The 24,803-nt window shown below is 51.6% G+C and overlaps 1 protein-coding gene across 1 annotated transcript; it reads left to right on the top strand.

Moving 5' to 3' along the window:
- STARD10 (StAR related lipid transfer domain containing 10) lies at positions 1-24,308 on the top strand. The gene is made up of 7 exons (XM_090265133.1): positions 1-47; positions 352-662; positions 20,083-20,230; positions 20,826-20,929; positions 21,884-22,001; positions 23,707-23,759; positions 24,015-24,308. The coding sequence occupies exons 2-7, from the start codon at positions 456-458 to the stop codon at positions 24,258-24,260; spliced, it is 876 nt and encodes a 291-aa protein (XP_090121259.1). The 5' UTR covers positions 1-47; positions 352-455; the 3' UTR covers positions 24,261-24,308.
- Positions 24,309-24,803: the final 495 nt, after the last annotated feature.

Genomic DNA, 24,803 nt, shown 5'->3' with positions numbered 1-24,803 from the left:
GCCGGCACCCCGCCCCGCGCGCTTCCCGCGCCGGCGCCGCTGCCCAAGTGAGTTGAGCGGGTCCAGCCAGCACTGCGCGGACACTGCCGGACCGTCCATCACCTTTGTCCTGGCCTCCCCTGGGACCCGACGGGCTCTCGCAGCCCCCCATACCCGACACGCAGCCCCCACTCCAGCCCCAGGGAGGTCTGGGGTCGCTCCTTGGGGATGCCCCCGTGACTGCTCTTTGCCCGTTCGCCCTCACCAGGGGCCAGCCCCTGCTTATCTCAAAGTCTCCACCCGCCCAGGACCCCGGACAGCCCCACCCGTGCCCCCAGCGCACTGACTCCGGTCCCCAAACCGGTCTTGCAGGTCCCAGGAAGGTGGCGTCAGCATCTGCAGCCGCGTCGACGTAGTTGGAACCTCCGCGGAGGACCCAGGAGAGCCGGACTAGGACCAGGGCCCTGGGTTTCTCCATGGAGAAGTCAGCGGCCTCAACAGAGCCCCAAGGGCCTCGGCCAGTCCTGGGCCGCGACAGCGTTCAGGTGCCCGACGACCAGGACTTCCGCAGCTTCCGGTCAGAGTGTGAGGCCGAGGCGGGCTGGAATCTGACCTACTGCAAGGCCGGTGTGTCTGTGTGGGTGCAGGCGGTGGAGATGGATCGGACCCTGCACAAGATCAAGGTACACGTGCAGCCTCCTGCCTCTGGTCCTCCCTCGGAGCCGCAGACACCTGGCTGTGCATTTCAGAAAGAGTTTCTTGCCAGAAACCAGCAGCAGGGACAGTTTGTTCTACAAGCCCCCATCATATAGATGGGCCAACTGAGGCCTGGAGAGAGGGTGTGAGTCAGGCTTCTGCATGCCCCTGCCTCATCCAGGGAGGTAGACTGCTGCCATGTCCATCTAGTTGACTCCCCCAGGGACCCTTCTCCCCCTGCTGGCCTTCTGGTACCTGATTTGAGTCATTCAAAGTGGGAGACTGAGCCAGACTCTCCCTAATTCCTGGTTCTCTTAGTCTGAGCTGGGTCTCTCTCTCCACATTCTGCACACTTGGGTGCCAGGGACCTGATTCCTTCCTGCCTGGTGCCCTGCTCTTCCCCCTTCCCTTCCTGTCTGCTCCCTGAGTCTCCTCTAGGGACTCAGGATTGTGGCTGGCAGATCCTGAAGGCAGAGCCTGGACTTCCTTGCTTTACTCAGGGCCAGGCTGTGGTGGGCTGGGGGAGAAGGGAGGCAAGAAGAGGCAGGGCACATCAGCCCTTTCACAGCCATCAACCCAGTTCCTCATAGCTCCATGCTTTTTCTCTCTTTGCCTCATCAGGGCAGGCTTAGGGTGTGGAACCCCTTGAGCCCACCTCTCTTGGGGGCCTAGATAAGGCAGAAGCTGCTGAAGACTCTGGTCTAGAGTCATCAGTAACTGCTCCTAGCACATCTGGCCTTGTGTGAGTGCCACATTTGGAGGGGGGTAGGTTTCTCTTCAGTGGGCTCCTGGCACTGGGCTGTGCCCTTTCCCATCCTTCCCTTTCCCTTACCTTTTCCTTTCTGCTGCCCTTCTGAACTGTGAAGGTGTGTATTCCTATTGCAAGGGGTGGTGGGTCAGGGCACTGGACTCAGAAGACCTCCTGCCCTCCCCGCACTCCAGCACCTTCTGCCTGAGCCCTGCTCCCAGACTTAGCTCAGGCATCTTGGTCTCACACCCGGAGATGTCTGACCTTCCATCTCTGACCATGTGCCTTTCTGATTCCCTTTGTCTTAGTCATATACAGCTTTGTCCATCTGTCCACATGTGGCCCTCTGGCTCATCCTTTCTGCCTTTCCTTCTCCCTTCTATGACTCTCTCTCTGCAATCTGCCTCGCACTCTGGGGATCTCTGCCCAGGGCCGAGGACCGTGGGCTAGGGACCTTCCCCGGGGGCCTGACCTGTGTCTGAGCCTGAGGTGCAGGGAAGGGGAGGGTAGCTGGTATGTCCCAGCTTGGTGCTTGGTGCTCAGAGACAAGGGATAGGCCCTATCCCAGTCTGTGCCTCCTGCACCCAACAGAGCAAGGATGTTGGTTGAATGAAGGAAGGAAGGAAGGAAGGGAGAAGCAAATTGAACAATTGAATGAAAGGCGAACAAGAATTTTGTGAGAACAAGGTTGTTTTCCTGACTGTGACCTGGGAAAGTCTTAAGGATAGCTGCATAGTGGGGTGGGGAAGTGTAGTTCCCCATGGAGCTGGCTCTCCAGAAGGGAGGGGAGGGGAAGATCTGAACTAAGTCTAGTACTCCTACCCTGTGTCAATAGGGTGGAGCTTCCTCCTCCATCTGGCTTGGTTAATGAATAAACCTGCGCAATTCAGGACTGGAGTTGTGGGTCTGGGGGCCAGACTGCTACAACAGATCAGGCTTGTCTGACAGCCTTCCTTCGGAGTGGAGGGGACTTGGAAAAACTGGGGTGTTGTGGGCTTGTGCTTAGGGGATACATCCTCCTGGCAGCCAGGACTCTGACTGTTCTTCCCTCTGAGACTGAGCAGAGACTGGAGGTGCCAAAGGGTCCTTAGCAATCCCCTGTTTCATACCCCCCCCCCTCAGTGGAATGCAAGTGAGGACGCTGAGGCCCAGAGAGTGACAGCGGCCAACCCACGGTCACACAGTCAAGTCCCAGCAAAGCTGGGCTTGGAACCCAGATATCCAGCCTCTCAGCCCTCTGTCTTATTTTTCTCCCAATTGCTGCCCTCAGGTCTGCTCCCCCCAGTGGAGTGAGGGTTGGGACTGTAGGTTGAGCAGGAGTGTGGCCCAGGGAGGAGGCTGGGGCCTTGGTTACAGGCATCTGTACTCCACCCCTGATCCCCTCAGCACAGTCAGGTGGAGCTATGGGAGATGGGCAGAGGTCTCGAGCTGCCCACCACCCAAAATTTCAGGAATACCATTTCTAAGAGCCCTGGCTTTGAGCCAAGCATTTGTCTCCATTCTAATTTACCCCCAGGCTAGTCTTGGGCAGTGGTAGGTTTGTTTCCCTGCTACAGACAAACTGAGGCTGAGAACTGTGAGGACATTTACCTAAGGTCGCAGGGCAGTGGAGTAGAACCTAGGCCAGCCTGGCTCCAGAGCCTCTTCCCCTCTCTGCTTTGGCTCACATCTTAGTCAACATCATAGTGTTTGACCCTATTAGTAAGTCTTTGAAGGACACGGTGTTCTCATCATCCCATTCTCCTTTGATAAATGAGAAAGCTGAGGCACAGAAAGGAGTGTGGCCTGCCAAGGTCACACAGCAGGTCTGAAGCCAAAGTCCCAGAAATGATTGGGTCACTCTTGGAGGTGGGAACTCAATCACAGGTGTTTGTTGATCTTCTACCCACTCCCCCCTCCTGCCCCAGCCTTCTAGGCCTGCCCTCTGAGTTGGGGAAGCCAGCTGCCCCTTGAGCATGCCCTGGGGTTGTGATCACAGGGTGGGGGAGTGGATTCAGATCTGCCCGTCTCTCTGCCTGATTGATTTTCTCCATCTTATCTCCCTTCCCCCAGACTTATCTTCTCCCACCTCTATATCCAGAGGTCTCTGGAAACCACTGTGGCACTAGGCCCAGCATTCGGTGCCAAGACAACGGAAAGGGGGTGCTGGAAGCCCTTTGCCTCCCTCCTGGCCTCCAGCCCGGCCTGGCCTGTGCTGTGCTCTGGGCACTGGAGAGGAGGCAGACACCACCTCCTGAGAAGTCAGGCCCTGTCCCAGAGGCAGAGGTTGAACATGCATCCTGGTCCAAGGCAGAGGGCAGCTTGGAACCTGAACTCAGGTCTTTCAGTGTCCAGGCCAGACTTCCCTGAGACTCCGGTAGTGCTGTGAGGAATGGGAACCCAGAGGGTCTGTCAGCCATTCAAGCAGGGCCAGCTGGGCAGGAGGCTGGCATCTTCCTGGCTGTGGTGTCCTCTTCTGTGTGTGTGGCAGTGGGCTCATCCCTGCCCCGCTCTGAACTGTTTATCTGTGTCATGGGGCTCTCTTGGCCCCAAGAGCCTCTGAACTCAGTGTTTGTGCTGGGGCCCATGGGAATGGAATGAGGAATGGGGGACAGAAAGCGGAGATGACACGGTCCCCCAGCCCTGCCCCGGCTGCTCCTGTGCTTAGCTTCTGCAGTGCTGCTGTGTGCCTAGCCTGGTGCTTGGCTAGCCCTGTGAGAGAGAGGCAGAGGGAGAGACCTGGCCCTTGTCCTCAGAAGTTTTCAGACCCTGCTGGAGAGGGGATTGGCCACTCCAGATGACCCCTGTCTACTCAAGGAGCAGATGTTCACAGGCAGACCACAAGGCAGGAGTGGGCCTGCTGGGAAGCAGCCTTGAGGGGCTTGGTGGCTAGAGTAGGGATAGGAGATCTCTTGGGGAAGTGTGGCTGAGAACCTGAGGTTCCTGTTGCCACAGGAAGCTGGGCAGTGGGGACCTGTCTTCTCTGACTTCCTGTCCTGTGGCTCCTCCCTTCCCCTTCAGAGAAAGCTCCAGGAGCCCCTCACTGCCCTGTCTCACTAGCTACCTGCTCCCTGCCCTTGCCTAGGCTCTCAAGCCAGTGCTCAGGCCTGTCCGCTCTCGGCACCTTATTCTCTCTGCTTTTGAAACGAGGGATCAAGGGATGATCTCGGGGATCTCCAAGGGCCCTTTTCACTGTTAAAGGTCTGGGACTCAGAAGGTTGTGGGGAAGGTGAGGACAGGGGCAGGGCCAGGTGTTTTGTCTTTCCCCTGTGTCTTCACAACTCTCCTGTGGCTTGGGTTTTACTAAGCTCATCGAATAGATGTAGAAACTGAGACTCAGAACAGGAATTTACTTGGGCAGAGCCAAACAGAAAGTGGCTGAAGCAGGATCAGAACCCTGGTCCTTGGGTTCAAGGCTGAGACCTCTAAGGCTGAGATATCTCTGCTCCCTTGGGCCTTTCTGTCTCTAGGACCCCATGGCTCATAATTTACCTCTCTCTGCTGACTTGGGTCTTCCTGTGCTGTGTCATTGTGGAAGGGAACCCTGGAGGGGACCCAACTGGGCAAGAGCCCAGTGCTTGCTGTGTGACCTTTGAGTTCACTTCACATTTTATTTAGAGTTAGTTTTCTTAATTGTGGTGGCAGGGATGGGAGTTAATCTGGTGAGTTCAGGTACAGGGTGGGCTTCTGTCTCCTCTGGGGCTTAGTTTTCTCATTGCTACCGGTAGTTGCTAGGCAGGTGGTTTGTAGAGGCGTTCCTGGCCTTAGGCCATGGTAGGGGTTTCTGGACACAGAATAAGGACAGATAGGTAAGGCCTTGCTAACCTTCAGGTTGGGGAGCTCAGGTAAGGGAAAGTTCAGAAGTGGCTGGAAAGTTTAGGGAAGGCTTCCTGGAGGAGGTGCCTGGGTTGGTCTCAGGCTATATATAGGCGAGAGAATACAGGGCCCAAAGTGCTGGCCACATGGCCATAGGCAGGTTGCTGAGCCTGCTTGGGCTTTAGCTTCCTCACCTATCAAATGTGGATGGTAGTGCTGCTGTGCCTATCTTAGGCATTTTCATTCATTCACTCACAAATTTAGTGGACATTCAGTTCAATGATAGCCTCTGTGCCTGGCCCTGTGCTCAAGGCTGGGGGCAGAGAGGAGAATCAGACTTGAGCCCTGTATTCAAGGAGCTTCCAGTTGGGTGCTGAGGCAGACACTTCTCACAGGAGCTGAGGAGACCAGGAGTGGGGCTCTGAACCAGACTTGGGAGTCCAGGAAGGCTTCACAGAGGAAGAATGCGCAGGTGATCCTTTTGGAATTGGATGGAGAGTAAGGCATACAAGTCTGATAGCACTGGGAGCTGTCCATGCAGAACAGCTATGCAAAGGAGGCAGGAAATGGGGCACTGCATTAGGAGAACTGTAGGTGTTTGGTGTGGGACTTGGAATTCGGGGCTGGAGGTGGTGAGAGAGCTAGACTAAGGTCCCTAGGACTTGGATCCTGGATGCTTTAGGGTGCCAGGGGAGGGTTTTAGATAATACAGGTGGTAGCAGGAGGCTGTATTGTCTGGCCAGAAGTGCTGAGGTCTGTGCTAAAGGAGGTCCTGTGGGGAATGGAGCAAAGGATTGCATCCAGAGAGAGGGAGGAGGGACAATGGGTGGGACATGCTGGTTACAGGATAACCCTTTGCAGTGTGCAAATTGTGGAGTGTTATTCAGGTTGAGATGTACAGCCCCCATGGTGCCTGCCCTGAGGACAAGGAACCTTGTGAATGGCAGTAGGGCAGGGAGTGGGGTGGGTGCCTCTCATCAGTGTCCCCTGGGGCTAGAAGAGCCCCCAACCAACAGATTGGCTCTGTGCCCTTCATGTCCAGCTCCCCAGGCTCTGGCTTTTAAATTTTAACGAGCTTCAGCTCAGTTTCCAGTTGAAAGTCTTTAAAGTTTCAGGAGATAAGAGAAAGGAGGGAGTCCAAGAGACAGATGGGTCTTATTTCTTCCCCTGAGTCCCCTCGCCTGGCTGGGCCACCTGGAGCCAGGGTTGAGGCGTCATGACCCTGCACACCTGGCATGCTTGGGGATCTGGGACCTCCCTGGGCCACTCTAGCCTGTTCCTGGAAGCCTGCGCACGAGGTTGCCCCTGACATAGACAGGGATAGACACCCTGCTCTAACCATGACCCCTGATCTGGGCAGATGAGCATACTCCAGCAGCAGGTGGGAGGAAAGCTGCTCAGACCAGGTGTCAGGCTGAGGTGCCTCCCTTTATCTCCTCTGGCGTGCTTGGACTGGCCTTAATACTCTGGAGCCCCTGGAGCTTCAGAAACACAGGCAATGGAAGAAAGTAGTAGGCCCAGAATTTAGTGGTGGGGCCCACACCAAATGCAGTCTCCTCTCACCTGTCACTAAAGAGAGCCTGGAGCAGGTGGCACGTGGCACAGGGCAGCTGGAGCAGTTCTCTGGGGCCTAACTGTTGCCTCCCTGCCTCTCAGCCTAGGCTCCCTGGAGGCAGGTACTTGCTTCCTCTGAGGTCTCTGGAATCTTTATGTCCTGGAGCAGAACAGTGCTTGCACATGTACACCCCTACATCCCCCTCACACACAGAGGGAGTGGGGGAGTGAGTGCCTAGGCAGTGCCCAGGCCATTTGACTTCATTCTTTCATGGCACATCCTGCATCTTCCCCTGGTTCCCTGAGATCCCCTCTACCATCTCCAGACCCGCCCCCATCTTTCGACCCTTTCACATTGTCTGGAACCTGATACTGGACCAGGGGGTGATGACTCTTAAGGAAGAGGCCTGACAACCAGAGGGGATGGTGTTCCTTTTTGTGTCTCCAACATTCAGTCATTCAAGACACATTTATTGAGCACATACTATATGCCAAGTATTATATCCAGGAACTTAGTGGCAAACCAGACAGATTAGGCCTTGCTGTCATGGGTTTACATCTTGAGGGGGAGATAAGCAAAATAAAAACAAGCAAACAAGTAAATAAGATACCAGGTGGTGGTTGTGTGCTATGAGGACAGGATACTAGGTTGGGGGTTGTCTGGCCTTCTATATGTGGCTGTTCTGTGTGGAGCTGGATTGTGGGTGACTGTGTCCGTATTGAACACATACCATTGTGCCTCTCAAGTTGTGGTGTGCCTGTGAGAGTGAAATTGTGTGTGTTTCTGTGTCTAGTGCTACTCTGTGTGTGAGTCATACCCCCTCACTGCCACAGAGTTGTCTCTGATCCAGTTATGTCTCCTCAGCTGTCTCCTGGCGGCTCCTGCCCCCCTGCTGTGTTCAGCTCTGACTCTGTGAGGTTTTCCCTCCTTGCCTCCATCTAGCCTGGCCTCTGGGCCTGTTTCTGCATCTCAGAGCCTCCCCTTAGGGTGTGTTTCCTATTCCAGTCTCTGATGGTTGCTGCCTCTGCCTCTGCCTCTGTCACTGCTTATCCCTTTTCCTTCATTTTTTCCATCCCAGTTGTTTATTCATTCAACAAACTTTTTCTCATGCCTCCCACATAACTCTGTTGGCTGCTATGGTGCTGCTGGGGATCAGAGATGGATCAGACCCGGGCCGTGCTCTCAAGTCCTAGTGGAAGACTGATGTGACAGCCTTCTAGGAGAGCTCAGGCTGAGGGAGGCCAGGGGCAGCAAGTATCTGGGGGAAGGGGATGGAAGGCCAGCAGGAGTCAGGCAGCAAGCAGAGAAGGCCTTTGTGAGTCCCTCTGGGAGCTAGACTCTCAGGGGCAGAGGCGTGGGCTGAGGGTAAGGAAGGAAGGGAGACAGAGCCAGAGTGAGGAGGATGCTTTGGAGTTAGGATTTGCTGAGGGCGGAGAGAGGCAGCAGAGTCTTTCATGCTGGTCAGTGCTATCATTAGCTCTGGGTTTCAGAAGCTCCCTGGCTGCAGGGGACAGATTGTCCCGGGAGCCAGGAGATGAGGATGTGGCTGTAGTAAGTACTCCAAGCAAGGATGGTGAGGCCTGATTGGGATTGAAGAGCAACTGTGGGGAAGGTCCTGGCTGAGTGGAGTCCCAAGGATGGCAGCAAGGGATGAGTGCAGAACCTTCCCTGGGTCCCAGGCACAGGAAGGGAGCAGAGGGGAGCAGGCAATGGGGTAGATATTACAACAGTGGTGGACATGGTGCGTAGGACAGGCCTGTGGGCTGTCCAGGGGTCATCCCCAGGAGGCTGTTGAAGATGCAATCTGGAGTTTATTAGAGAGGTTTGCAGGCATTAGGCCACTGGCAGCCCCTGAAGCCCAGGGGGACATTTATCCAGTTTGTCCTTGTCTTGATGTGTGTGTGTCAGGCCTGCCCTGTCTTGTCTCACTGGTCTCCTGCCACCCCCTCCCTTATCTTCCAGGCCCACCCACTCTCTGCTTCTCCTCCTCAACTCCTCCTCCTCTGCCTGGCCTGCCCACCTCTCCCAAGGCTGGAGCAGAGAGGCAGGAGCTCCAGAGCGTCAGCTTCTGAGATGTCAGCAGGATGTTCCTCACTGCTGCAGAGCTGGGGCCTGCTGCTCGTGAGCTTGGGGGATGGGGGTCCAGGTAGGCTGCTGGAGACTGGGGGGAAGGAGGAGGAAGGAGGCAGAGCAGCCATGAGTCATATAGTCCTGGATGGAGAGCAGCAGAGGGCCCAGCTTGGTCTGCCGGAGCAGATTCAGAAGCAGAGTCAGGAAGCTTTGTCTAGGGGCGGCATAGCAGCACCTCCACTCCCCAATAGAGTCTCAGATGGGCCCCACTTTGGGGGAGAAGATGGGTTAGGGTTAGGGGTATTTAATTTAATTTTATTTTTTTAAAGATTTATTTTATTCTCATTTGAGAGAGAGAGGAGAAGGGAGATAGAGAGAGAGAAACACTGATGTGAGAGAAACATCAATCGGTTGCCTCTTGCATGTGCCCCAACGGAGGATTGAACCCGCAACCCAAACATGTGCCCTGACTGGGAATCGAACTGGCGACCTTTTGCTTACAGGACGATGCTTTAACCAGCTGAGCCACACAGGCCAGGGCAGGAGGTATCTGATTTCAGACCTCCTTTTCTTCAGAAGAGAGGGCCACAGGACTCATCTGGTCATTTTGCAGGTGGGAATACTGAGCCTGGAGATAGGGGAAGGAGACCCTGCATTGGGCCCACAGCACCACATGTCCTCTTTGTGTCCTTCCAGCTGCCCTCACTGCAGGCAGCCCCAGACCCAATAGCCACAGCTCCTAGTGTGGAACCCCCAGGGATAGTCCTCCCCTGGCCAGGTGCTGGCCCACCTGGGATCCCTTGGGTCCTCCACAGAACAGAGCCTGGTTCTTGGGGAACAGCTTTGGGGATGGACTTAGGGTCACAGTGAGTTCCAGGTTAGTTCCTCCACCTCACCTTCCTGAGCCACCATTTATAAATGGGCATAATCTTCCCTCCTAGGTAATTGAGAGGAAAGGATTAAGTAAATTTGCAAAGCCCCTAGCACAGAGGGTGGCACAGAGCTGGCATACCATTCACATTTGCTGAATGGATGACAGGAGGAACAGTTTGAGATACCCAAGGGACAGCTCCTTTTCCTCCACCTCGATCCTTAATCACTCAGGTTACCTCATGGAACTGTGTGAGCCCTCTCCTTCCTGCAGCCCATCTAGGCCGTTCCAGTCCCCAGGCTCATGCCAGCACCTCTGCCAGCAGCCTCTTCCCCCTTCTTGCATCTGCATGCCATCTACTTTCTGTTCATCCCTTAGGACTCCACTTCGGTGCCCCTCCCTCTACCTTCATCCCCAGCTTCCCTTGTCCTTGCCCTGACTGCCCAGGGTTGTCAAGCCTGTGCCCCAGCATGAGGGCAGAGGGCCCTGAGCCCCTTCTGACTCCACTTCCAGCACGGCCACACAACGTAGCACATTTCCAAGGTATCTGAGCATCAGCATGGGCAGCCTCAGGCCCCACCCTAGCTGAGTGCTGGCCTCCATGTTCAGGAAACAGGGAACTTGGGATTCTGGACATTCATTTTTATTTTTATTTTTATCCTCACCCGAGGACAAGCTTATTGATCTAGAGAGAGAGAGAGAGAGGAAGGGAAGGAGATGGAGAGAGAGAGAGACATTGATGTGAGAGAAACATCAAGTAATTGCCTCTCATTACGCCCTGAATTGGGATCAAACTGGCAACCTAGGCATGTGCCCTGACCAGAAATCAAACCCACAACGTTTTGGCGAATGGGACCATGCTCAACCAACTGACCCGCCCAGCCAGGCTATCTGAACAACATTCTAAATTTAGAAAAAAAAATATATATATATATAGTTTCTATATCTTGTATAAACTACATTGTATCAACAGTAACAAGAATCCAAAAATGAAAAGTAAATCACCCAGAACCTCAATTCCTGCATAAACCTTTTTTTGGTTCCTTCCAGCTCTCATTCAAAGATGTAAATAATTTATACATAGTTTAGACCAGCGATTTTCAACCAGTGTGCCATGAGAATTTTTAAAACATGCAATTCCTGACTATTTAGTCGGGGCACTGATCTCTATTCCCTTAGATTGTCAAATAAAAAAATGACAACAGTCAGTATAACAATAGCTGTCTGGTATGAATGAATCAAAATTATACCTTTTTTTGGTAAGATCAGCAAAAAGTATATATTTTTCGGTGTGCTGCAGAATTTTAGTAATTAGTTTATGAGTGCCATGAGATGAAAAAGCTTGAAAATTGCTGGTTTAGATTATGGCACAGGTAGAAGTTTATATCTTTCTGTTTTCATTTAACATTGCATCTGTGGAAGTCTCTCATATTGCTAAGGGATTATTAATTCACGAACATTCTGGCAGCTGCTCTTTGCCAGGCCTATCCTGGGTTTTGAGGGTTCAGAGTCAGCTCAGCCCCTGCCCCTACCCCTGCCCCTGGGGGAACCCACAGACCTCCATATAGCTGGCAGCAATTAGCAAGGTGATGTGTCTTTTTTTCTTTTTTTAAAAAAAGATTTTATTTATTTTTAGAGAGAGGGGAAGGGAGGGAGAAAAAGAGGGAGAGAAACATCAATGTGTGGCTGCCTCTCTTGCGCCCCCAACTGGGGACTTGGCCTGCAACCCAGGCTTGTGCCCTTACTGGGAATAGAACTGGCAACCCTTTGGTTCGGAGGCCGGTGCTCAATCCACTGAGCCACCCCAGCCAGGGCTGATGTGTTATTCTTAACCAGGCCCTGCTGTTGGTGGTGGTCACGGTTGTTCCCCAGTATATGAGGTATTTTGCTAATTACAAGTACAATAATATGTTCATGAATATTGTTAACAGAACTTTTCCCTTATTTTGTTTTCCTGAGTATAAATTTCTGGTCCTAGGAGCTAAGTTGAAAGATACATTTTTTTGATATTAAAAATACTTGTCAAATTACTTTTCAGAATAGTGAAACCCATGTTTGCTGTCACTCACTATACCAGTTTTACCACATCCTCACAAGCAGTGGGTATTTTATATTTTTTTGCTAATTTACTAAGCATAAATTGGTACCTCGGTACAATTTTGATTTACTTTTCTTTATCGGAATTATTAAAGATCTTACAGCAAAGTCCTGGGATCTCCCCTGAATCTGTCTCAGACATGCCTTAGCCCTACACTCCATTTTATGAGAATGATGGCAGAAGGAGTAATCAGCCTCAAGTGCCATAGGGATTTTTACAAGAATCTAAGAGTCACGATGACTCTTCTCTCTGAATTCCACGGCCCCAGCACTCTAAAAGTCAAGAGAAGCTCCCATAGGCACAGCCTCTTTGTTGGCTCACCTGTCCAGTCTGGTGTTCAGGCAACAGGTCTTTACTAAGCTGTGCCAGTCCCAGGGGAAGCCAAGGGGAACAAAGGGCCACAGCACTGAGGGCGCATCACTGCATTGCAGTGCGTGCTGATGGAGAGGGCACTGGGGGCTGGAGGGGTAGGCCCCAGGCCAACCTGCATAATTTAGGGATAGGGCAGGCTGCCTGGACAGGGGTCAGCCATGCTAAAGTTCAAAGACAAAATAGGAAAGGAGCCAGGAAGGAAGGTCCTGGGAGGACCAATCAGACCACGCTCCTCCTACACCCCCCACCCCCTCTCTGCTTCCCTTGACCCCTTCTGTGAGTGCCTTGTACTGCTGTGGAGATTTCAGAGGGCATGGAGGAAGGTCTTAGGGGGTTTCCCTTCTAGGGGCCCCAGAAACCCAGAAGGGGCTGGGACTCTCAGTGCTGGCCCTGTGGGCTTTGGGAGGGGCAGAGTGGAGGGCCCTGAGGCCAGGAAGCAGGCAGTGAGCCAGCCCTGGGAGGAGAACCTGGAACAGGCAGGGAAGAGGGGTCCCTGGAGTCGCTCTTAGCATCTCTTAGCCCTGGTTGGATGTGAGGAGGGCAGTGTCGGGCTGTGGCTGTGAGGCTGGTGTGTGTCAGGGGATTTGTGCAGGGCCCTCCTCCCCCCGCCGTCCATCTATCCTGTGGACAGAGAGAGGGTGTTTTTGTTGTTTTAGATGTTGTTCCTTGTCCCTGTATATCTTGGTTGCCCTTTGGGGACCATAAGGAATGTGGTCCCCCCTGGGCAGTGCCTGAGAAGTCAGGGAAAGCTGCTGGGGCTGGAGGAAGGGCAGCTTCTGAGGCTTTATGTACAAGTGTCATTTAATCCTGACAGCTTTTCTCTGGTGGGGAGGATTATCCCTGTTTGACAGATGAAGATACAGTACAGTATTCCCTCACTTATCGTGGGTATTACGTTCTAGATACCCCCGCGATACGTGAAAATCCGTGAAGTAGGAACCTTACATTTATTTTAGTATTTATATATATTTTAAGGCTTTATAAACCCTTCCCACACACTTATAAACCATTCCTAGTCCCTTATTAACCTTTCCCACTCCTTTATCAACCTTTTCCACACTTTTATAAACACTACTTATGTTCTTGAACATATTCTACACTCTTAAACCTACGTAACTTTAACAACATACGTATACAGTACCACAAAATCCCGCGATATAGCGAAAAATCCACGATAAGTAATTAAATATATTTTTAAAAATCCTGTAATACAGTGAGGCTGCAATAAGTGAACCGCAATATAGAGAGGGACTACTGTACTTTGCCCAAGCCAAGGCCACACAGGTAGGACGTGGCCAGGGCAGAGGCCTGTCTGACCCAGACAGCCCCTGGAACTGCTGAGTAAACTGTAAGCCTGTGAGGCCGGCTGGGCCTGATGGGGCAATGCCATGGCCGGAAGGTTCTCAGAGGGGGCTTCCAGGTTCAGAGCTCCAGGGCTGGGTGTTAGGAAAGCGTGGCCCTGCCTTTTGAGTTCAGTGAACTCTGAGGATTGAGTTAATGACCTTGTTCAGAGGAAGAGCCTCTGAGCTGCGCCTCCCTGGTGTGAGCAAGCCCTTTGAATTCAGGAGTGCTGCATAATAACCATCAATTAACTCAGTCTCCAGTTGCCAGCCTGTTTGTTTCAGCTGGGCCAGTCCTGCTGCTTGATGAAAGCAGCAGAATGTCCTGGCACTTTGGGGTCAGGCACACTCAGGCTCTGGTTCTCTGCTTTACCACTGTTTAGCCATGTGGCCTTGGTCAATCATTATAACACTCTAGGCCTCACTTTCTACATCTATAAAGTGGAAATGATGATACCCATTGTAGGTGTTGAGAAGGTAAGAGGTGATTTCTGCACAGGATGCAATTTGGTGTCCTTGACAATTGGCGGAGGTGGTTTGACCTAAATTTCAGCCCCTGTGGGGGTCCATGGTCCAGGTGCTGCTTTCTCCTTCATGGGATAATAAATTAGTGAGTTGAGTGCATAGTAATAGTTATTGAGGTTGTGGCTATTGTCTGGGGCTATGATTGATTGGATACTTAGTGCCTAGGAGTACTTCCTCCAATTTGAATATGATTCTGTTGGGAAGGAGTGATTTGCCTGACCATTATTCCTTTTACAAAACTGCTAACATGAAACAGGGTGAGAAGTCAGCACAGCCTGAGAGATTGAACCCAGATGGGCCATTACCCTTCTCTGGGCCTCAGTTTCCCCAGTGGTAACCTGAAGTGCAGTGGTGGAAGAGATCATCTCCTGGGCCCCTGGGACTTGGGATATTTGATGTGCTCCACATAGCCCATGGGCAAGGCTATTGGAGACCTGCTGTGTGATGTCTTGGGGTGAGGGCCAGACTTGAGTTACCTGTCTGTCTCAGTTTGCTTGTTGCTGCACTGCCCTTTGGCCCTCAAGGCCATACCACAGCCCCTTGGTGGTGACCTGACTGGACTTCCCATGTCTCAGATCAGCTATCTCCCTGGGTCCTGAGAGATACTGCTGCCTCTGCCCCCACTACTTCCCTCCTCGCCCGGAGATTCCTCCTCTAAGACGGAGCACTAGGAAGCCTCCCAGAGAAGCACAGGCAAGGGGTGGGAGAGAGGAGAGGGGGAGAGTGAGACACAGCTTGACACTGGGCCCTGCTCTGTATGTATTTGGTGAAGCCTCCAGGTCTTTGAACCCACCCATCTTTCTGCCTGAAATGCCCTGTCTGCCCTTGTGGCAGTTTAGCTCCTTCTCCTTTTAGACTCCATCACCCTCTGCTCCTACCGTTCCTGTACCTCCACTCACCGTGCCCCAACACTGCTCATTCTCTACAGGGGTTTTGTGTCCCTGTCTCTTACCACCCACTTGACGGGGCTCCTTTGGAGCAGGGCCCAGGTCTGTCCACCTCTGGGTTCATGCTGCCTAGTTGCAGGCCTGGACCACAGCAGACTTCAGAAAGTGGTGAATGGTTGGATGGAAGGGCAGGGCCAGGGTGAGGCAAGAGAGGTGCATAGGGCACAAAATAAAGGGAGACATGTGTGACCTAGTCCTGGCCTGTGGAAGGGTGAATGGCTGCTTGAGGAGGCCCGCTGGAGTAATAACAGCTACTGTTTTTTCAGTATTTGCTATGTGCCAGGCATATTACATACATTATCTCATTTAATGTAATCACAACATCTCCACTCCATAGGTACGGTTAGTATCCCCATTTTTCGTATGAGGAAAAGGAGACCCAGGAGAGTTAAATCTTGTGTCCAAGGAGATGATTGGAACCTGGAATTGCCAGACCCAAAGTCTGCAGGAGTCTGCCCCCATGGCCTTCCGGGTTTGTCCAGTTCTTTCTGTTCATGGCTCTGTGGGATCAGGGACTCAGGGTGCTGGGGGATGGTGTTGGGTCCAGGGGTTCTGGGCAATACCAGTTCTCCCCCTCATGAGGTCTGGAGAGAATGGAGTACAAGGGTCCCAGTCTGCATGTACCCTGGGCCTTAGTTTTCTCAACTGTGAAACGGCTGCTTGTCACTCTCCCTGCTGTAACCAGGCTTTAAGGGCTTTGCAGCCCAGAGTGGCTCCTCTCCTTCAGTTCTGGGTTCCAGGGGGAGCTCTCAGGTAGTCACCTGAAGTGACTGACTTGCCCAGGGCCCAGTGGATGTGGGTTGCAGTCACAGGCCCGCCCACCAGGTACTCTCCAATACCTCTCCCTTATTCCATCTCATGCATCCCAAAGCCTCTTAGAATTACACCTTGTCTTTGCTGATGTGGCAGCTGGCCCTGCAGGCAAGAACAAAGCTAGATGTAATTTACCCGGCCGCACTGGTCCCCCTGGGGCTGTGGAAGGAACTGGGCTAGGTGCCAGGCCAGTCGCTGTGGGCTGTGGGGGCCCATGAACCACTACCCAGACCTCAGTTTCCTCACCTGGAGGCCCACCATAGCCAGGGTTCTTACCTTTCCAGTGCCCTCCTCCCAACAGGACCCTCCTCTCTGAGAGTCTACTACAAGTTAGGAAACCTTTGAAGTTTCCATCTGTATCTTGAAGATAAAATGTTATGCAGAGTTTACACTCAATAGGTGCCCAGTCTGTCTTGGGCTCTGCATGCTCTGCCCACTGCCTGCTGTCTCAGAGGGAGGCCTTTAGTCCTGAAGCCACAATGACCCTGATCCAGAAGGCCCAATTGAGAATGGGCAAAATCTGGATACTGTGGGCCCCTCTCATTGTGCACTCAGTGGTGGGTGCAGCCGGGCTCTGGGGCTCTGAGGCTGGCCTGAGGGAAGAGGCATTCCCATAGAGCATCATCCTGTTGTCATGGCCCCGCCATACACTCCCTGTCCAGCATGACACATCTGAGAACTTGCAAAGCCAAACCAGCTTCCCCACTTGGTTTAGAGAAGTTCTGGCTTCCTCAGAAGCCACACTTGAGTGCTCCTTGGTGGTTAGGAGTACAGGAAGATCTGGTTTTGTTTTGAATGCCTGCTAGGCTGCTTTATGGCTGCCTGAGTTGGGCCGGTTGCTTACTCTCCTGCGCCTCAGTTTTTTCTACTTTGTAGCACAGGCATGACACCAGCTCATAAATCTGGAGTGAAGAGTGAGTGTGTGTTGAATGTCTGGTGCAGCACCCGGACAGCCACGTGGCTGCTGAATAGACAGTTAGTTGTCTGGATGCTCCCGATGATGCCAGGTCTGGCCTCTGCCATCTCCTCCCACACCCTTCTTACCATCACATCCCTCCCGTCACGTTGTTCACTCCCTCACTCATTCGCTCACTCATGTTTTATTAGTCTCCGTCAATCTGATGTAGTTCTTGAGTCTCCTTGACTTTCATGACCCTGACACTCAAAGGCCAGTTGTTTTGTGAAAGTTCCTCATTTTGAGTTTGTCTGATTTCCCTTATGATTACATTTAGATTATACATCTTTAGCAGAAGTACCATGTAAGTAGCATCTGTGTTCTTTTCATTGTGTCCTATTATTGTCCCATTACTAATGATGTTCACTTTGTTCACTTAATTAAGGTGAGGTCTGCCAGGCTTCTCTACTAAGAAGTTACTCATTTTCCCCTTATAATAAGTATTTGTTGGGAGGGTATCTTGAAACTATGTAAATACCCTTATTAAACATTCAATTCATTTATTTATTCATACCTGTATATACTTTGGTTTCCTATTTTATTCAGTGGAATACAATTTGTTACTATCATTATTTTATTTTTTATTTAAAAAATATTTATTTTTAGAGAGAGGTGAAGGGAGGGAGAAAGTGAGGGAGGGAAACATTGATATGTGAGACACCCCCAACGGGGGAGCTGGCCTGCAATCCAGGCATGTGCCCGGCAAGGAGTCGAACTGGCAACCTTTCAGTTCACAGCCCAGCACTCAATCCATGGAGCCATACCAGCCACGGCCATTATTTGTTTTAATACATGAATTGTCCCCACCCTTATCCCATGATAGGTGGTGGCCAGTTGTCCTAGTTTGCCCAGGTCGGAGGGGTTTCCCAGAATGTGGGCTTTTAATGCTAACATTAGGAAAGCTTCACGCAAACACTGATGAGTTGGTCAACTAAACCAGTGGAAGCTCATCATGCTGGCTTCTGTATCTTCTGGGCAAGGTCCCTAGCATTCTGTGGGTAGGTCCTTACTTTTTTGCACAATAAGATGTTCCAGGCTCATCTTATACTTACTCTGACCCAGTCTCAGAATCACATATTTGTCCAAGAAGATCTGGAACCAGGACCTTTTGAGTATGGGAACTGGAGCAAATGGAACTCATTCAGCCTCCTACAGGCCACACTCTCATCTGCCTCTTTCCTGGCTGTACTTTCTGCCAAGGTCACTTGGCAGACACCTACCTTCCTGACTGAGCTTCTCCATGAAGCCTGACTTCTCACCCACCTCACAAAGTTGACTTTCTCTGTGCCCCCACTGGTCACTTTAGAGAACCTCCTCATTTTCAAGTAGATCTTCTCTTTCAACTGGAAGCCTGTTGAGGTCAGGCCCCAGATTCACCTCTGGCTCTTCTGTGCTCCGCACAGGGCTAGAAGTGGGGGTTGTTAAATGATTAGAATTAGTCCTATCCCCTCATGGAGCAGGAAAGCAAACAGGGAGAGTTACTTGTTCAGTCTTTGCTCTCTGAAGTCTGTCCTTAAACTTTGGTTTTCTTAATTCTTAAGTCTGTCCTTATTTGGCTGCTAATACCTCAGAGTGTTGCTGTAAGAATAAAATGCCATAATGTGTATAAAGCACTTAGGATAGTGCCTGGCATGTGGTGAATGCACATCTTAGTACCTCTGAGGGAACTTTTTTTTGAGAGTATGTTTATTAAAGCAGGGACAGTGAAACAAAGGAAGGACTTAGGATAGAAGAATCAACAGGAGAGAACCTAGGCAGTGCTGTGCTTTGATTCTCTAGAAACATTAGAGGAAAGAAGGGAGCCAAGGTGGGTCTGCTGTTAGCTCACTGAGAAATAAGTCACAGTGACAGGAGTGAGCCAAGGCTGGGATGCTATTAGCTTACTGGGAAGTCAGAGAAAAGGGGCCTTGGAAACAGGTTCAGGGGGTAAGCATGGGATGAATTGCCACTGCCCGCTGCTTCCCTGGTTGCAAGTCTCATGGGGACTCTTAGAGTTTAGGAGAGAAAAGTAAAGATATATGCCTGAGAGAGAAGAAAGATGTGGGTGTGCTCCCACTGGGGGAACTTTTTATTTAAAATTTTTTCATTATTGCATGGTAACACTTAGCTGGTTCCTCTGTCCTCTGTATTTTCTGTAAAGTGAAGTGTATCTAGGGCTTGATGAGTTCAATGCTGCCTAGAACACCCAGTAGGTAGTGATCTGTCCTACCTGTGGCCTCTCATATGGTTAGTGGTGCCAAGGCCTAACCTGATACTAGGGGGAGGGCAGTGTGACCCCCTCCCCTCTATGGTTGCTTGTATCCCTGTTTAGTAGAAAGCAATGTGTGTGCTTCCCTTGGCGTCATCTGAACACCCAGTTCTGGGAGACCTTTTTAAACTGCAAGAAAACTTGTTCACTTGCTGAGGGGAACTTGATTCTGGGGTTTGAACTCTTGGGTGAAGAAATGACAGGACAAGGTTATAGACTGAGTTTCATCTTGCTTTTACTTTCTAGACATGTGATCTGGATTAAATCTCATACCTCTGCTACTTACCAGCTGGGTGACCTTCGGCAAGTTACTGTACTTAAAAGTCTCTGAGCCTCAATTTCCTTCTTGGATTTCTTGTCTGGCAGAGTTGTTGTAGGGTTAAATTTTTTTAAAAGATATCCTTGGCTCTTCTCTTCCCTAGATAGAAAGCTTTTTGAAGACAAGTCTAATAAATAATAAGAGATCCAAAGATGTTTATTGGATTTTAAAAAACAAAGGGAGGACAAATAGTATGGCCAGGTGATAAGTACCATGGCGAAAAAAATCATTCATTTAGGCATTTGTTTGTTCATTCATGCTTTCATTTCATTTAACATGTATCCATACTAGGCTCTGTGCTGAATCAACTGTGAGCCTCCAACCATGAAGTTCAAGAGTCCAAGAGGGCACGGATATAGACACTTAGTGTATGGGAGTCAAGAAGGTCTGGCTGGGTAATTCAGGAAGGCTTCCTGGAGGGGGAAACTAGGATGAATGGGGAGATTTGGTGGGGGCTAAGATGGAGGAGATAGTCTCTGGATACAGGGGCTGCTGTCTCCTGGCACAGGTGGCTTCTGGGAGGGCTGGACAGGACCCATGGCAAGTGGTGAGCCCATGTTGGCTTCAGAGGTCACTGTTCCTTCATATTCTTCTTTTCCTCTCCTCTTTTCCTGTGTGTCCTCCAGTCCCCTGGCAGCAGGGCTTTTTTTTTTTTTTTTTTTTTTTTTAAGTATATTTTATTGATTATATTGTTACAATAGGGGGCTTTGAGCTTTGTGTGATCCTGACAATCCATGTGTCTATCTTGCAGTGCCGGATGGAGTGCCGCGATGTGCCAGCCGAGACACTCTATGATGTCCTACACGACATTGAATACCGAAAGAAGTGGGACAGCAACGTCATTGAGACTTTTGACATCGCTCGCTTGACAGTCAATGCCGACGTGGGCTATTATTCTTGTGAGCAGGCCCAAGCACACTACCCCAGCCTCCCGTAGGCCTCCACCAGGCCTCCAGCCAAGCCTCCTACTCCCATCTTCCCTCCTTGTATTTGCTCCCAAGGCCAGGCTGCTCAGAGACCTGAGTGCTGAGATGTAGGGCTGCCCTCCCTGACATCTCTGCCCACTCCCAGACAGTCGGGCGCACGCGGGCGCACACACACACACTCATAAACACATGCACTCCCATGTTTCATGTGTACACAGTCCACACAAATACATTTTTACACATGTATACAACCCACAGTCAGTACACACATCACAATAATACTGTTGTTGTCTCATACACTCACATACAAACAGGCCGGGCCAGCAAGGTAAGGGCTATGTGAGGTTGTGAGAACAGGGACAGCTGGAGAGAGAAGGGGAGAGGGTTCTGCTCTGTCTTTCCGCGTTCTAGTTCTGGGAATGTGGTCTGATGAAGGGGGTACCTGTTCGGTTTGGGGGAGCTGGCAGTTAACTAGTTGTCCCTGTGTCGCTGGCCTCTGCCATGCCCTCCTTCACAGGCAGGGCAGGCAGGCCGGCGGGCCAGCTGAACTGTCACTTGCCCTCCACAGGGAGGTGTCCAAAGCCGCTGAAGAACCGTGATGTCATCACCCTTCGCTCCTGGCTCCCCATGGGCGCTGATTACATCATTATGAACTACTCAGTAAAACATCCAGTGAGTTGACCTGCCTTTCCTGCTTGGGGGGGCAGAGGAAGGTGACAGACACATAGGGCTGGGCAAGCAGGCCTATCTCAGGGAGAGGAACCTCATTGCTACCATGACTTCCCTGTGACTTCAGGCCAATCATGAACTCTGCTGGCCCTCAGTTTCCTTCTTTTTTTTTTTTTTTTTTAATCTTTTTATTTTTTAATTTTATTTGATTTTTAGAGAATGATTGAGGGAGGGTGGGAGAGGGAAAGAGAGAAACATTTATCTTTGGTTCTGCTTATTTATGCATTCATTGGCTGATTCTTGTATATGCCCTGACTGGGAATCAAACTCGCAACCCTGGCATATCAGGACAATGCTCTAACCAACTGAGCTACCTAGCTAGGGCTTGTTTCCTTCTTATATAGTGAGAATAATGGCTCCTGTCTCCCTGCTGGGACTCTCATGTGGTTGAGGAGAAGACAATGTGGGCCATCACTGCGGGCAAGTGGGTGGGATGGAATGAATTCCATTGGTTGGACTCTGGCATGGTCTGGTTGGGAAAGGGGGAAGCAAGAGGTAAGGGCAGGGTTCCCTGGCCTTCCTTGAGGCTGGGCTGCCTTGGTCTCCATGACAGGCAAGACAGGCAGGTACAGCTGGCCTGAGCAAGGATGAGAGAGTATGTGTGTGTGCATGTGCATGTACGTGTCCACAAGTGTGTGTGTGCTCATCTGTGTGCTCATAAACACTGACCCCAGTCTGAGGTCTTGTAGTTTTATGGGACTTCAGGGCAACAGGGAAAGCTTAAGAGCAGTAAGAATGGCCTAGTCTGACTCCTCCTTTTCTCCTCACCCCAGCAACAGACCTTCCTGGAGTGGATGCCAGGGGGTGTGAACTAACTGTGTGTATGTGTGTGTACTCACAAAGACACCTCCTTTGCCCTCACTCTGAGTCTTACCTCCCTGTGCCTTCCATCCCCAGAAATACCCACCTCGAAAAGACTTGGTCCGAGCTGTGTCCATCCAGACGGGCTACCTCATCCAGAGCACGGGGCCCAAGAGCTGCGTCATCACCTACCTGGCCCAGGTGGACCCCAAAGGTGAGGGCCTGTCCCTGGCAGACTACTATCAGATCCTCCCCTGTACCCCAGGGCATGGGACTTGATCTACTCGGGACCAGAAGGACCTCTGTTTTGTATTTTGGGGCATATTCATCCACAACATCATTTGAACCACGGTTTGAGACTTTACTGTGGTTTGAAAAGCAAGGCCCAAAATGGAGTTGCTGTCTCACGACGAAGCTTAGAGCTCTCTTCCTGGGTGCCCACACCCCTGTACTCTGACTTGCTCCCTGCTCACTGGCTGCTGTCTTGCTGGTTCCAATCCTCTGCCCAACCTGGAGGCCTGGATCTTCCAGGCCTCAGTTCTCTTTCCCTTGGGAAGGCTCAGTCACTCCCAAGGCTTCTGTGGCCAGGTGACCACATGGCTCTCTGCTGATCTCCAGATCCCTGTGGCCACTGACCTCCTAGACATGTCCCTCAGGATGTCTTCTAGGATCTGAGACTCACTCACCATTTCCTCTCCTAACTTGCCCCTTCTCCTAAGTCTCCCTCCAGTCATCTATGCCAAGAACCTGGGGTGGTGTGAGGCTCCCTCTTCTCAGCTCCCAAACCTAGTCACTAATTCTTATTTATTCTATTTCCTAAATAGCTTCTGAGTCTGGCATTTCTCTCTATACTCATCTACCTTGTCTGTCTATACAGCTACCAGAGGAATTTTTCCAAAACACTTGTTTCCTCATCACTCACTTCTGCTTAAAATTTTTCTGTGACTTTCCATTGCCCTCAGAGTAGAGAGTCTAAGCCCCCTGCCCAGGTTTACTGGTTCATCCTCACCCTGTTTACACATTCCCACCTCCCTATCTAGGCAGCCCTATCCTTCAGTCTAGAAACACCTGTCCTCCCTTACTAATCCCTCCAGGGCCGTTTCAGATGTCACCTACTCTATCCCTGATACCTAGAGGACTCACTGGCTCTCTGTTCTGTGGGCCTGTTCCCCTCTAGCAGAGTAATTGGCACACGGTTGGGCCCCCATATAGATAGTTCCTTCGGGGTCCCCAGGGCTGGTCCAGGGTGGGTATCACTGAGTGAATGTGGAGTGAATGAATGGATGAATTACTGGAGGATGGATAAGCCCTGAACCCCACTGAGTGCCCAGTGGCCAAGGCCCTGGGCTCCCCAGAACCTTACTGAGTGAGTGTGTTGGGCGTCAGAGGCAGAGTGGACACTTGGGAATGAGACAGGGTGGAGAGCTGGACTGTGAATTCCAAGTCAGGCCAGGCTGCATTGCTCAGCCATGAGGCCTGTGTAGCAGCTAGGCTTCTTGGGGCAGGGACATGGAAGGACAGGCAGAGGAGTGGCTAAACATCAGGAACATTCATCATAGAGGGGTTGGGTATGACAAGGGATGTTAGTGTGAGTGGAGGGAAGGCAGCAGGCAGGAGCTTGATGGGTCAGGATTTCAACCCATGTGTAGCCTGTGGTCACCTAGGACCCTAGGGTTTTCTTCCCTGAGGTCCTCTGGGGCTCAGCAGGAGGGCAGTGGGGACACAGTTGAGCCTGAGGGCCTTGGTCTGAGGTGGAAAGAGGGAGTGAGGATGATGAAGTCTTATAGGACTTACCTCACCCCCGACCCCTATGGAGAAGAGAGTGACAGCCTCCCTGGAAACTCCAGGCTGGAGGCAGGGGCTAGGTCCCTGAGGCTGCTGCTTCCCTCTCTCTTAACTACCCTTTTCTGCTCTCATAGGCTCCTTACCCAAGTGGGTGGTGAATAAATCTTCTCAGTTCTTGGCTCCCAAGGTGAGTGGCCTTCGGACTTTGGGGATATGGAGGCCGGTGGAGAGGGTTTGGGGCAGAAGGGGTACAGTCAGGGATGGAGACTGGGAGTTAGGGATGAGGGCGGAGTTATGAAACTGGGGCAAGAACTGAGGATGCTGGGAGCTGGGGGCTGAGTGGCTGGGGGCACTGGGCACTGAGTGGCAGGGGGAGGGGATATGGCTCGGACCTAGTCCTGCGCCTCTGCACCCCTGACTCAGCAGTGCTGCGGGTCCACAGGCCATGAAGAAGATGTACAAAGCATGCGTCAAGTACCCTGAGTGGAAGCAGAAGCATCAGCCGCACTTCAAGCCATGGCTGCACCCAGAGCAGAGCCCGCTGCCGAGCCTGGCGCTATCGGAGCTGTCCGTGCAGCATGCAGACTCGCTGGAGAACATCGATGAGAGCACGGTTGCGGAGAGTCGGGAGGAGCGTATGGGTGGCCCTGGTGGCGAGGGCAGCGACGATGACACCTCGCTCACCTGAGCATGGAACCACATCAGGGACTGAGACAAGATGGGGCAGTGCTTGGGGGGGGGGGTGGCAGATCTTCCTGCGCTTTCTCCTCTCCCACACCCCCTGCACCTCCTGAGGACGTTGGGTTCAGGCCCAGGTTGGTGTTGCGGTCTGACTGGACGCAGCCCAAATAAATGATCCCACAGCCTCAACCGGCTTGTCGCAGTACCTGCTCCCCACCTGCCCAGGGCATGGCTTGCCGCCCTTGGTCCCCTTGTTCTACAGTTCATTTTGTTAATTTTATTGTTGATCACCTGACCTTTGCTCCTTTAGGCATCTTCCCCTCATCTCCCCATATGTAAATAGGAGATAGGGTGGTTCTGTTCCCTTTGTGTCTATTCATTAGTTCACTCCTTTTTTATAATTTTTAAAAATATATATTTATTGATTCCAGAGAGGGAAAGAGAAACATTGATGTGAGAGAAACTTTGATTGGTTGCCTCCTGCATGTGGCCCAACCAGGGGACTTAACTGTAACCTAGACACATGCCTTGACCAGGAATGGAACATGTG

This window comes from Furipterus horrens, unplaced genomic scaffold (genome assembly GCF_987537825.1).
Source record: "Furipterus horrens unplaced genomic scaffold, mFurHor1.1.pri manual_scaffold_2, whole genome shotgun sequence".
NCBI classification, from domain to species: Eukaryota; Metazoa; Chordata; class Mammalia; order Chiroptera; family Furipteridae; genus Furipterus; species Furipterus horrens.
Note: the sequence above shows the minus strand (reverse complement) of the source record. Positions and strands in the feature narration are given on the sequence as shown.